The 15,417-nt window shown below is 41.2% G+C and overlaps 1 protein-coding gene across 4 annotated transcripts in view; it reads right to left on the reverse strand.

Annotated features, from left to right (window-relative positions):
* Positions 1-1,572: 1,572 nt before the first annotated feature.
* Positions 1,573-15,417, reverse strand: part of RIMS3 (regulating synaptic membrane exocytosis 3) — a 159,047-nt gene continuing 145,202 nt past the window's right edge. For all 4 annotated transcript variants that reach the window (XM_069971308.1, XM_069971307.1, XM_069971306.1 and 1 more), the window contains 4 exons: positions 13,534-13,646; positions 8,420-8,521; positions 5,596-5,735; positions 1,573-1,988 (listed from right to left, as the gene is read on the reverse strand). In XM_069971308.1, coding sequence (XP_069827409.1) covers positions 1,776-1,988; positions 5,596-5,735; positions 8,420-8,521; positions 13,534-13,646 — 568 coding nt within the window. In that variant the 3' untranslated portion in view covers positions 1,573-1,775. The remainder of the gene's footprint in view (positions 1,989-5,595; positions 5,736-8,419; positions 8,522-13,533; positions 13,647-15,417) is intronic.

Here is a 15,417-nt window from a genome sequence, read left to right on the forward strand (position 1 = left end):
TCCTCTAAGAAACGTTATCTGTTGCTACATGAGATCACATGCTACATATATGCTTTTTGTATTCTGGTATCCATGATACTTGCATCCTCACATCTTTCTTTTATTTGGTGAAAACTGTCCAATGCTTAGCACGGATGAAAATGAATGGAAAACGGTAAATCTGCACATAAAGAATAAATGCAGATTTTTTTATTTTTTTTTGGAAACAAATAATGCCATGAAGATGACCGCTTTGTATCGGCAGCCTACTACTAAGAATCCTAGCAATCTCCTACCAAGCTTATATTGGCACATTGAATTGTGTTCCGAGACCATCCAAGGTTGTTGATCCTTGTGGTATAGAAGCACACAGCAGGTCTTCCTGGCACTAAAGTGTTTTGAGAGTTCAGTGCAGCACAAAATGTTTAAAGCACTTAAAAGAAAATGAAGATGTTAGATGAATTGTTCTATTATACAAAAAGTTACATGCAGTAATAAATAGGGTGGTCAAAAAGTAGGTAGACAGTATCTGTAATAGGGTTATGAAGGGGGAGGTTTATCAAACATGGTGTAAAGTAAAACTGGCTCAGTAGCCCCTGGCAACCAATCAGATTCCATCTTTCATTCCTCAAAGACTTTTTGCGAAATTAAAGATGGAATCTGATAGGTTGCTAGGGGCAACTGAGCTAGTTTCACTTTACACCATGTTTGTTAAATCTCTCCTATGGTGTAAAGTGAAACTGGCTCAGTTGCCCCTAGCAACCAATCAGATTCCACCTTTGATTCCTCACAGACTCTTTGGAAAATGAAAGGTGGAATCTGATTGGTTGCTAGGGGCAACTGAGCCAGTTTCACTTTACACCATGTTTGATAAATCTCTCCCTTCGGAATTCATAACCCTATTACACCTACTTTTGGACCACTCTGTATATATCAAGTCTCCTTTAACAATTCTTTTTTTGTAAAACTTTAGAAATAAAATTGCACGTTTTAAATGCTACATTCCGTTTTAAAAGAAAAAAGAAAAATGTACAAAAAAAAATATTTTTACCTGAAAAAATATCATTTTGCAGTATAGATAGATGTAAACGCATTCATATTTATGAGTGTATATAGCTATGTATGTATATCACAGTTTCCACCCTTAAGAACATCCAGCTCTCTTGCTGCCTGAGGAGGGTAAGGTAGTAGTAGGAAATGGAAAGAATTTTTAGGATCGCTTGGTATAGTCGGGACACTGCTTTTAAGAATAGGAGCAATGTACAGGGCTTCTATAATTCTGGGTATTTTACTACAGCTTGAGATCTGTGTGCTGTTAGGTGTATATGTGCTTTGTTGTATAGTATAACATACTGTACCATAGTGCTGGAGAAATGCATACATTTATTCCAGCATTGGTAAATGTTGCCAAGGCAGCTTATCCCTCACCCTTAGGAACCCTTTAAGGTGACAGAGGTGGCACAGGGCCGTGTCGCTGACTATATGTAGCATCCTTGTTTGGTTCCCCTGTATGTTGTGTATTAAATGTAACAGTCTCTTGAGTGAGTGATTCATTATATATATAATTTAGATATATATCTTTTTTTGTATATATATATTTTTTTTGCAGTAGCATAATTGGCAGCTTTATATTGTTTCGTTGCACAGGGTCCTCAGCCAAAGCTGAATCCCCCCTTTTTCTGAGCCTCGAACAAACCAGTCTGTGATGTAGTTCTGGTGCTATAAAGAAGAAGGTGACTGGTTAGGCTTCAGCAAAAGGAGGGAAAATTTGGAATGATTGCTTCTTCATCTGCAGGTTAGGTGCAGGATGGACTGGTGGAGCTCTCCAATGAGGACTGTGACAGCCGTCGGGTGAGTGGAGCAATGCTGGAGTCGGCCAGTGACGAAGTGGGGAATAGTTTGTACCAGCCTGTGACACAGGAACTTAGATCAAGCTCTTCTAGTAGGATCTGTGCCATTCCCATAAAGTATTTGTGGTCCATTCTGCCATAGTCTCCCCATACAATTACCTACAGAAGGTACACAAATGGTTCTCTTTCAAGAGTTTCAGCACAACGATTGGTCACAGGTAAAGTTTGATTGCAAAAAAATATCAACAGTACTTACTTTGCTAATATGATAACAAATATGAATATTTATAGCTAGACATGCTCAAGGTGATATTCCAGTTTGGTACTCGACATCAGCAAAGATTAGAATTATTAAACATTTCATCCTTGGCAGCTGAAGATTTTGTCTTATAGATGATAATACATTGATGGAAGGGTGCACATCCCACTATCTTAAAGTGACTCTACCCACAATCTGCCCCCTCAAAACCGCTGCTTTTAATCCAAGATCTGTCCTGGGGTCCACTTGGCAGGAGATGCAATTATTGTCCTAAAAAACTTTTAAACTAGCAGCCCTGTGCCAAACTGGCGTGGCCTAGAGTGTCTGTGCCCTAGGCCTGCAAAACCCCTCCATTCCACCTCCCCGCCCCCTACATGATTAGGAATTCTCCTGGCAGGATTTCTACTATTCATCACTTGTCTGAACACTGCACAGGTGCTGGAGCATTAAGGCACATGTGCAGTGTTCAGACAAGTGATGACGGCCTGCGGGCATTCCTAATGATAAAGAGGGTAGGGAGGAGGGGCATAGAGGTGGTGCAGACCTAGGGCACAGACACTCTACAAAGTCCACGCCAATTTAACACAGGGCTGCAAGTTTAAAAGTTGTTTTTTAGGACAATAACTGCATCAACTGCCGAACGGACCCCAGGACAGATCTTGGATTAAAAGCAGCCATCCGAAGGTACAAGCGGTTTGGGGGGGGGGGGGGGGGGGCAGATTGTGGGTACATAGTCGCTTTAAGGTTTTAAAGAAAGAAAAACCACAGGTTTGAACATATGAACCTGCTGGTACATAATTGTATAACAATTACTCAAAAATATTACCCTAAAGCTGCCACCAATTATGGCAGTAAAATCGATAGATGTGTACTCTGATGGACATTTTTCTATTGAGTTCAACTGAACACAATATTAAGATACCCATACACCTTATACACTAAAGTCGGCCAACCATATATTTTGTATGGCACTCTTCCGACACTCCACCACCAAATGATGTCGGTGGTGAGAAGGGACATTTGCTGGACATGTGCTGCTCCAAACAAGTTAAGACAGTTAAGATCAAGGAAAAGTAGTGTACTTGAAAATGTAAGTGACGGCTGATTAAAGACCAATCATATACAGCTGTGAAGGGAAGCTACCTGAAATGGTATAATATGACTGACAGTCCCAGTGTCCCTGCCTTCGGATTGGAATACCTACTCCATCACCTGGTGCCTGGAGAAACAATGAGCTATATGGCGGACGGACTCACTGTGGGAGCAGTGGCAAGTAGGTTTGCGCTCCTGGTGGGATCACCTATAGAATCCTAGATACATTTACAGTCATAGATATTAATGTACACACATGCAAATGTGCACTTCACATACTGTACACATTACATGCATAATCTCACTTTATACAGATACACACACATATGCACGTTACATATTTACATCCATAGTACTAACATACACACACATAGGCACATTACATATTTACATGCATAGTACTAACATACACACACATATGCACATTACATATTTACATCCATAGTACTAACATACACACATATGCACGTTACATATTTACATCCATAGTACTAACATACACACATATGCACGTTACATATTTACATCCATAGTACTAACATACACACATAGGCACATTACATATTTACATCCATAGTACTAACATACACACATAGGCACATTACATACTTACATGCATAGTACTAACATACACACACATAGGCACATTACATACTTGCATAGTACTAACATACACACACATAGGCACATTACATATTTACATGCATAGTACTAACATACACACTCAGATAGGCACATTACATACATGCATAGTACTAACATACACACACATAGGCACATTACATACATCCATAGTACTAAGATACACACACATAGGCACATTACATATTTACATGCATAGTACTAACATACACACACATAGGCACATTACATACTTGCATAGTATTAACATACACACACATAGGCACATTACATATTTACATGCATAGTACTAACATACACACACATAGGCACATTACATACTTACATCCATAGTACTAACATACACACACATAGGCACATTACATATTTACATCCATAGTACTAACATACACACTCAGATAGGCACATTACATATTTACATCCATAGTACTAACATACACACATATGCACGTTACATATTTACATCCATAGTACTAACATACACACATATGCACGTTACATATTTACATCCATAGTACTAACATACACACATATGCACGTTACATATTTACATCCATAGTACTCCATAGTACTAACATACACACATAGGCACATTACATATTTACATCCATAGTACTAACATACACACATAGGCACATTACATACTTACATGCATAGTACTAACATACACACACATAGGCACATTACATACTTGCATAGTATTAACATACACACATAGGCACATTACATATTTACATGCATAGTACTAACATACACACACATAGGCACATTACATACTTGCATAGTATTAACATACACACACATAGGCACATTACATATTTACATGCATAGTACTAACATACACACACATAGGCACATTACATACTTGCATAGTATTAACATACACACACATAGGCACATTACATACTTACATGCATAGTACTAACATACACACATAGGCACATTACATATTTACATCCATAGTACTAACATACACACACATAGGCACATTACATATTTACATCCATAGTACTAACATACACACTCAGATAGGCACATTACATGGTTGTGCACGCATGATCCCTGTAAGGGTCCTATTCAACGGGCCGAGCAGGGCCCGATCAACGATGTAAACGAGCACCGATCTGCTAGATCGCAGCTTGTTTACTGGGCCTATTCCACGCCCCGATGATCGTTGAGCGAGGGCTGCAGGGACATAGTTACCGATGTCCTTGCAGCCCTTGCAGCATACATTACCTGCAGGGCTTCTCCTCCGCTCTATCTTCCTCCCCGGGTCCCGCACACTCTAGCTTCAGAATGGCTTGTCAGCTGACAGGCCACTCAGCCAATCACAGGCCGCGGCGGTCCTGGCCTGTGATTGGCTGAGTGCTCCATCAGCTGACAGGCCACTCTGAAGATAGAGCGTGCGGGACCCGGGGAGGAAGATAGAGCGGAGGAGAAGCCCTGCAGGTAATGTATTGTGCTTCTCAAATCGTCGGTCGCCCGCCGCTATTCCACCGTAGCACGGTGGGGGAACGATGATTTTAGGTCTGGCCCTAAATGAACGATCAGCCGATGAGACGATCATCGGCTGATCATTCTCTCTATTCCACCGAGCGATAATCGGCCGAATGGGGCCGATTCGGCGGATTATCGTTCCTGTGGAATAGGGCGCTAAGTCTATGGTAAGGTGGTGCTCACCCAGCATTCCGTATAGAGGCAGCAAAATGTGATGCAATTCTACAGCAGTACACTAAGAGGCCAACATAGTGTTTCAGGTGGACTATACTTTACCTGTAGTACCTTCCCCTGAGGTCCTTCGTCAAATTGGAGAACTTGCTGATATACCGGGTCCCAGGTTTTCTTAGCTGTTCTGGTCTTTTTCTTAGACAAGCATGCTCCATTCTCTATTAGGTAGACCTTGATGTATGGCGCTGTTCAGAAAAGATAGTGAGAAAGTACCATAAAAGAGAATGTGTGGTACAGTGATGTAATATGGGAACAAATAAGAATGACTGTAAATGAACACTTGGGTAAAAGACAAGTGCTGGTGGTGTTGGGCGCTGTTGTTTGAGGATGGCAGATGTAGGTCCGGGCCTAGGAGTAACACACTTTTACACCATTTTTAGAGTGATGATCTATTACCGGTAGGCTGGCATAAATACCAAACAGGGTCTTTCTGTCTAATAGGACTTTTAGTTTCCAACCCAACTTTTTGGGTTACTGTCCCTTTAACTGTAATTCTGAGGGTTCTTGATATATAAGAATGGATTGTATGTAGAGATGAGCGAACCTGGAGCATGCTCGAGTCCATCCGAACCCAACCTTAGAGCTTTATCCAAGTTCAGCAGCCCCAGCTAATCAAATGCCGAAAGTTCGGGTTCGATTGGACTCGAGCATGCTCCAGGTTCGCTCTTCTCTAAATACAATCCATTCTTATGTATCAAGAACCCTCAGAATTACAGTTAAAGGGACAGTAACCCAAAAAGGTTGGAAACTAAGCTTCAGGTGAGAGAAAATCCGGTCATTTCCAGCTGGATACTTTCAAACTTTATGCCCGCTGCTTTATTTGGCCAGGGTCTCGGAAAAGCAGTACATTTTTGTTGATATGGTAATCTAAAATTCAAATAAGCGCATGCAGTTTTTACAGAAAGATTATTGTTTTGAGATTTACAAAAAGTGTTAGGAAAAGTGTTAAAATATAGATATAATACATTTTCTCACATTTATGTCTTTATACAGGTATTCTAGTATCATAAAATATTTTATATTATTCTGGAGATGCTATAAAAATAAAATAAGTCCCTTATTACAGTCCCCCGCAGCTCATGCTCCAGCACCTCCTGTTCCCCACTCTTCGTCACTTGTTCATGCTTCTGAACATTACGCTGTAGCGGTATCCGGCCTCAGTGATTGGCTAAGTGGCCAGGTCCCCTGAAACGTCCTGTGTTGGACCCATGAGCAGTAACTGGAAAGCAGTGGACAGCAGCGGATTATAATAGGTCAGTTTCAGGCGGTAGCCCGGGGCCCTGAGCTCCTGGGGGGCCCATGGCCACCCAAAAAGACATATACTTTAGTGGTGTCTTGTCTCCTGACTACAGTTCTGCCATGATTTGCTAAAAAAATGATGCTTTTTTACTGCAATTTTGCACACATCAGGGCATCATGACATTATCTATCCTGTACTACGGACACCACGCTAGTGCTACCATAGTTACAGTGGGGTGGGGGGCCTAGGCCTGGTAAACAGCCTGGGGCCTGTCGTAAAGTTAATCCACCCCTGGCAGTGGACTAGCAAAATGAATATCACTTTTTTATTTTACCACATCCCCAGCATAATATAAAAACCTTCATGATACCAGAATACCCCTTTAATTCTGTTAACCTCATGGATCATTTGTTTGGAACATTTCACAATGATATTCACAGTATGATACAGATTCACGATGATATGTTCACAGTAAGCCATAGCAGCCAATAATCCATGCAGGATTCCAAAAAGACGCAGAAGAATTGTGTAGGATTAAAAATGATAAGGTGAGTTTACTAGAATTGAGGAAAAAATACACTCAAAGTGTCAATGTCGTGGGTTTTTTTTGTTTGTTTGTTTTTTGCAGAAATCAATAGTCCAGGCGATTTTAAGAAACTTTGTAATTGGGTTTATTAGGCAAATATGCTGTTATCTGCATTTAAAAAGACTTTTCCCAGGTCCCCCCCTCCTTTCTCTCATCCTCTGCTTATTATCAGAAAATTGCGTCTTGTTTACATCAGACATGCCCCTGTCTGTTCTATGGAGAGATGAGGGGGAGGAGGGAGATTAGTAGGCAGCAGAGAGCAGAGAACAAAGGACTACTCAGAGGAGATAGCCCGGTGATGTAGCTGTAAATTAACTCTTTGTTGTCCTGTTTTGGAGCCTCATCTCCCTCAACCCCTCCCCTCTCCATAGAAAAGGGGGGAAGGGCTTCAAACTGCTTTTTCATGATAAAAATGCATTTTTCGGCTAATAAACCCAATTACAAAGTTTCTTAAAATCGCCTGTACTATTGATTTCTGCAAAAAAAAAAAAAAAAAATTGGTACGACAGTTACACTTTAAATGTGCATTTTTACAGAACATGAAATAGAAGTAATTCTTTCCCGTCCTCGTGCCCCACAGCGTAGCATTATCAGCTCGATCTCAGAGTCCGATCTCCAGTTTCATCACAACCCGGCGGGAAGTCCCCGCTCAGCCAGTCAGTGACTGCAGAGATGTTCCACCTCAGTCACTGACTGACTAAGCCAGCTTTTCTGAGCCGGGACATGACACTGCAGGATCAGGAGCTGCAGGTGGCTGGCAGGGGTCTGTGAGCATTCACATTGCACTGCATGGGCACAGGGACAGGTAAATATGATAAACCAGATGCCTTTAAATTGTATAAAGCCAGTAATCCCTATGGCTGCCTTCACTTGTGTCAACGTGGTGGAAGAGTAGGGAAAAAAAAAGTTAATTTATGAACAATACTGACTTGTGAACCCAGCCTCAAGGACTGATTGGAAAAAATAAAGCATGCCATATATATAACTAAAAAAAAAACAATCATTCACTGGTGATTATTACTGTAGAGGGAAATGCCCTGTACCTGGTATTGTCTTAGAACCTGGTTTTGGAGTAAGACCCCGGGCCTGGATCACTTCCACTTCCAGCTGGCCATTCCGGTCTACCATTCCAATGTTTACATCTCCTTTAAACAGATAAAATAAAAGGAATTTGTTTCACTTTACGGTACAGTTATTGCTGTGGCAGCAGTTGATCATCTGTGGGAACAAAAGATCAGGCATGGTCACATGTAACATGCCTGATCCTTCTTTTCCCCAATTGGTGAAGTCATATACCTCCACACAGACTGGATTATCATGGAGTTCAGGCTATTTTAACCTTGATAAGGCCACGGCCAGTGGAAAAACATCGGGAGGGGAGATGTTAGTGCTTTTAATATCAGTTTGAGGATCTTGGTTGATAGTTTACCTGAAGTTACACCATGTACTATTCTATATTAGTCTACATGATGCCGGGAGGTCTGTGAATCCAGTCTATACCACGTCTTCTGTGCACGGACAGCATTCACGGAACATGTGAATGCCCCCTTAATCTAACAAAACCATGGTATTTTTTAAATTATCTTTTCATATCTGAAATGGCAGATATGCATTAAAGGATGTAAAAAATAAAACTCTTGTTCTTTTACGGTCAGAAGGTTATGTTCCTGAATGCTTCTTCATTTACGATGCATAATTTGAAGCTCCTAGTTGCAAATGCAACGCTGTTACAAGGTCAAACACTTACCATGCACCATTTATAATACAGATATCTTATGTGCAAGAGTGGCTGCTACCACCTAGGGCTGCATCTGCACTATTTACAATGGACTTTCTACGCCTTAGTCAGCATGGATCCACTGCACCCACAGCCATAGGGAGATGTGCAATAATTTCCGTAGGTCGCTCAAGTTATAGGGGTTCCCCAGGATTAGAAAAATAAAGCCACCACACCTGTCCTCTGGTTTTGTGTGTGGTATTACAATTCAGCTCCATTCACGTAAATGGCATTGCCCTGCAATACCACACAGAAATAGCTTGGGTGGTGTTTTTGAAAGAAAGCAAGTAAAGTATGTTTCTCTTATGTTGGACAACCCCTTTAAGTAGGTAGGTTCCCATAGTACAAAGGTCTTCCCAAGTAGGAAATTAGTTTGCCCCATTAGGTAGATAGCTAGCTAGGTGGTTTTCCACATTAATTAGGCCCCCTCTTCTATAGGTAGATAGGTGCCCCCATTAAGTAGGTAATTCCCTTTATTAGGTAGCCCCCCCCCCCATGGTGTCCCTAGTAGGTAGGTGGGTGCTCCTGGTAGGTAGTAGGTGGCCCAGAAAAAAAGAGGGACCTGGTGTTCTAATGTTCAGCCCACTCACAGTAGTGCAGGGTGAGGGGCTGAACATGGGAAGACACAGGAGCAGGACCTACACAGACAGAGATAAGAGTGAAGGACCTGATCACATGACCCGAAGGTCCTCAACCTTACAGTGTGGAAAGCAGCCTAAGAGAGAAAGAGGGAGAAGACTGAACTGTAAGTGCTGTGTGTCACTGTCTGTGTCAGTGTCAATAATGTGTGTTTGTGTATGTCAGTAAGGTCTCAAGTGATTGTGCATAGTGTGTGGATGAAGGGCCTGCTGAGGCTCTTTCGCGCGAGGGCCCCCAAAAACCTGGAGCCGGCCCTGGTTATGTGCCCATAGCACAAGGAACAAAGAGGATGAATTTTCTTACCTTCATCCTCAGCGTCATTTTTGCTACATTTTTACTTCAACCAATATGTAAATGAGGCGGTTTGGTGCACTGGGGACGGAATAAGCAACCTCAATCCGCTCCGATGGCCAAATGATCTAGATCAGGGCATCCCGCACATGGTGGTTTAGCATCAGGGTCATTGTATCAAAGTACTACATTTATGCATAATAGTATTTACTCCAGTGGCAAAAAAATGATGCTTCATAAGACTCAAAAAAAAAAAATTTTTAAACCTATCCGCCAACAGTGAGTGATTTCAGTGAGTGCGCCATTGGTAAAGGTTCAGCTACCTGAGGTTATAAACTCAATAGCACACAAGCCAGCTGGGCTTCTCTGTAAATCCATCTTGGCAGGTAGGAAGGAGCATACTTGTTTCCATTCACCTCAAACCCTTTTCTTTTGTAATTGTCAGTGATTAATCCATGTGAGCTACTTACTCCATCACACAGGACTCGGGGTTCCGACACTACGGCTAAATAACAGCTGTGCAGTTTTTTGGACGTGATTTGAAGAAAAGCACTTTAGCAGAATGAAATAATCCAAAGAAATCTAAGAGCGGTGCAATAGTTTGTAGATGGGAATGATATCATTCCTGGGGGCTAGAGCTTCACTGGAAAACACTAACAAGGTAATTAGAGATGGCAATTGGTCCCAAGGGGAGGGGGCAATTTGCAGCAGGAAGATTGTCTTACCAGAAATGACTCTCTAGAGAAAAGCCATCAAGGCTTGGGGAAATATTAGGGAAGAAGCGTTCAGATCGGCCCCCTATAGCACCAGCTTAATAATGAATATTGATGCACACCAGGATTTTCTTCTATGTCTCTTTAATAACTTTATGTCCCTACTTCCAGCTATTCGCTGTAATATAAAGCATTTAGGTCCCAATGTTCCCAAATGACCAAAGCAGTGATGTACCCAAAGGAACCGAAAGCCCTCAAATCATTATATTTTGTTTCTGTTGGTGCCTTTTGTTAAAGGGGTACTCCGGTGAAAATCTTTTTCTTTCAAATCAGTTCGCTTCAAAAGTGATATATAGATTTGTAATTTACTTTTATTTAAAAAATATCAACTCTTCCAGTATGTCTGTATGTCCAGCAGGAAGTGGTGTTTTCTTCTCAGTCTGACACAGTGCTCTCTGCTGACTTCTCTGTTTGAGACAAGAACTGTCTAGAGCAGCAGCAAATCCCCATAGAAATACGGACATGGAGAGAAAGGAGCGCTGCACCTCACACCTATGGCTGACACTAATGCCTCTTGGCTACATTTAAAAACCAACGCCAGGATGTTGGTATATAATTTGATCAAACTTGACCATATTGCCCCATGTACCGTGTGCAGGTCCCCTGGTTAGTGTAGTCCCTACACTAACTTAACACCGTGTCGGTCAGCGACTGCCAACCCCGCACAGCGAGTGCAAGCAGGGAAGGGAGGCCATAGAATGGCCCTGCAACCACAATGTCACAGGACCAAACCCCAAGGGCCCCCCAAACCACCCTTGGGGATTGGTCCTGTGACATTGGGGTTGCAGGGCCATTCCCTGGCCTCCCTTCCCTGTTTGTGCTCGCTTTGCGGAGTTTGCGGTTGCTGACCGACACAGTGTTAAGTTAGTGTAGGGACTCATGTGAACCTGCACGTGGTACATGAGGCAATATAGTTTGACCAAATTATATACCAACATCCTGGCGTTGGTTTTTAAATGTAGCCGAGAGGCAGCCATAGGTGTGAGGTGCAGCTGCTCCTTTCTCTTTTTGTCCGTAATCCCCATAGAAAACCTCTCCTGCTGTGGACAGCTCCGGACATGCACAGAGGTGACAGCAGAGAGCACTGTTTCAGACTGAAAAGAAAACACCACTTCATGCAGGACATTCAGTAGCTGATAAGTATGGGAACACTTGAGATTTCTAAATAGAAGTAAATGACAAATTTATATAACTTACTGAGACCAGTTGATTTAAAAGAAAAAGGTTTTTACTGGAGTACCCTTTAAATAAAATGGACTATGTTAGGTGATAATGACCTGATCAGCCGATAATCGCAGCATTAGAACTTAAAATCCAACAGATCCCAATTTGACTGAGCATCTATGCGATTTCTGGAAAAACAAGACTGGTCCATGGAGCTGTGCTGGTGCAAGATACCACAGGACATCTGAATGCGGCAGAATGGGACACAGCTGTTTTTGTGGGGTGGTAGGGACCTACATAATATTAGGCAGGTACAATTGTTATAATTGTGCCCAATACACATCTCGTCTTCCTTCTCACTTTCTCTGAAAAAAATTACTTTTGTTTGACACAAATATACACAATAGTAGCTTAATATAAACTCTACTACACTGTAATCTCCGTAGGGGCAATGTCAAACAAAATAAAAGTGTTATCTAGAGAGGATGATGATGATGGTCTGCTTTTTATTATTGACAATAAACATTTACTTTTATATTGTGCCTTTAATACAAGGAGCCTTGGGAAGTTATAATTGTTAAGCATATAGTGGCGGTAAAAAGGTAAAACATTATATAGCTTATATTATAATAATCTAACAGATATGATGATAATAAAAGCTGTACATCTGCAATACGTCTGTAGCTGCTTCCATGCTCTATGCTCCTTGTACTGCAAGAATATGAACTGCAGTCCTATAATCTATAGCACAGAATAAAATTGGAGGTAATGCACGTAATGGCCACTAGAGGGCATGATTGCATTGTGGTTTTGTAAGCACTCTGCTCCTGCAGCTCTGCTGGGAAGGAGAAGTGCTTATATGTTAATTCTAAACCATTGTAATGCAGTTTTTTTTATTGCAGTGACTATAATACACCTAAACTAAGGAGACTACAGTGATATTTAGATGACCCAATAACTGACTGAAATACTGACCTCAACATCAACATGACCTATGGGACATATTGATTGGCTATAAAGCATGTTAAGGCCTGCGTACACAGTAAGAAATATATATATCAAAATACATTTGGAATTTTGAGTGAAAAAATGGGGAAAAAATGTTTTTTTGTGGGTTTTTTTTTGCAAAATTAGGTCATAGTTGATAAGCATGTTCATCACTTGGGTGGCCGTAATCAATTACAGCTGTTATTCTATACAGTACGTTCACTTCCATACAATTTCCCATTGACCTCAATGGAGCCTTATTATAACCTTAACATTACGGCTGTATTTTTATATCATTTTATGTGTGTGAACGTAGCCTAAATAAAATGGTAGTAATTTGGGTGAGACAATACGTATTGTTAATGCCATATTATGACATATCCAAAAAATGCCTGAAAGGTACAGGGCCGTTCTCAAGGACAATTACTATGGAAAGAATAGGGGTCTACAGAGCCAGGTTCACCAGTTCACAGGTTTCCCAATTTCCATACAGCTCAAGGTGGCACATGTAACTAGTTCTACTCACCCATGGGAGGTGTAGCGAGAGTTTGTCTTCCAACAATTTGTGCTGGTCCAAGGCCATCAAGAAAATTGCTGAACTGGCTCTCTGCTCCTAATCTCGTGGTAGGGAAGATAAATCTGCATATGGGAAAAAAGAAAACTTTATAAATATTGTACTAATAAAAGTTATAGTATGATTGATACACATATTCAAATGGATCTTCGAGAAGGGATCTCTTTAAGGACGCACATATCATAGAAATTATTTCATTTCATCTTGAAGGTAAAATCAGATGTGTACGGCTGGGTTCACACTACGTTTTCGCAATCCGTTTCTTTTCATCCATTTTTGCAAAAAACTGATTAAAAAAAACAGATGCATTTGTGTGCATCTGTTTTGATCCGGTTTCCCATTGACTTCCCATTTTTCTTCCCCATGAATCTATTCACTATGGGGCCAGTGCAGGAGGGGGGGGTCCAGGGGAGAAGGTAAGAGCGTGTCCTTCTGCTTAACCCCTTATGTACTGCAGTGTGTAAGTGACCCAATGTTTACTTACATGCTGCAACACAAAAAAGGGTTAACAAGCAGAAGATAGATCTTTGCTTCACTGCACTGATCACCTCTGACCTCTGTTCTCCAGCTGGCAAACAAGTAGGAAAGGAAAATGTGCAGAGCTCCCTGCAGAGGTCCGGGGTTATCAGTGCACCAACAGTAAAGTATATATATATATGCCCAGTGCTTTGTGTTGTGCGTATGGGAGGGGGGCCCCTTAAAAGTTTTTGCGATGGGGCCCCGTGAATTTTAGCTACACCCCTGGACAGATCAGATGACTACATTAAGAACGCAGCATGAGTGACCCAACCTAGTAGATGCCTGCTGGGCCATAACCAAGGGCAACAGGTTTTCAAACAGACACAACAGCAGACACAAGGGGGATTAGTAAGTCTATATCTCTCAAAAGATACACTTCAAGAAATGCTTGTACATTTGAAATATATTTCATTTAACATAAAGCTGCGCAATTTACGCTTTGCACCTGACAATCGGGACGTGACATCACCATGTTATCCAGGAAGTGAAGCCTTGATGCAGTAGTAAGTGATGGGAGAAAAGCATTTAGCATAATAAGTGTATATTGGGGATTTGTATAACTTTTGAGGGACAATGCAATGCTTAAATAAAAATTTGGGCTGCACTTCTCCTTTAAAAAGTTTAAACATTCAAATTTTATTCTATAAATTTGCATTTCAAATCCATATCAGTGACCCACATGTGGTGGTGGTTTCATAGTCGCTGGCACTGTTTGGACCCTTCCAGCTTTTAATTGTATCAAATTTGGAAAGTGGAGCCAAAAGCTTAAAAATATAAACCAACCAGTAAGATATTAGCTCAAAGCGACATAATCAAAAAACTGATCAGAGAGAGAAAAGTGGCAGTAAAAGATATAATTGACATCATAATCAATACTTAAAGTGAATTTGGAGGAGGTAAATACAGATGGAGCTAATCTGGAAATTAATTCTGTAAATCAGAGCCCACATCTGGTTGACTGTTGAGTATCTCCCATTTTATGGTCAATTATGTTGGGCATTAGATCGCTATATAGAGAACTCTGTGGCTAAGTAGATTATTTAAAGCCTTTGGTTACCTGGCTGCCTGGTTACATGCACGATGTCAAAGAGGGTGACAAATTTATGTGGGGCAGATCAATATTCTGGGTTACCTCTGATGGAATCTTGCTTTATTTATGCCTACATGATTTGGCATTTCATGCTACAGCTCATTGTACCGATATAGTCAATATTCAGAAGAACTTTAATACATTCTTGATGGAATAAAGTTGGACATTTTGACAATTTGGTGCTAAGTCTCCTACACTTCTTGTGTTTGTGTCCAACAAGCTTCTGT

This window comes from Dendropsophus ebraccatus, chromosome 5, assembly GCF_027789765.1.
Source record: "Dendropsophus ebraccatus isolate aDenEbr1 chromosome 5, aDenEbr1.pat, whole genome shotgun sequence".
Taxonomy (NCBI): Eukaryota; Metazoa; Chordata; class Amphibia; order Anura; family Hylidae; genus Dendropsophus; species Dendropsophus ebraccatus.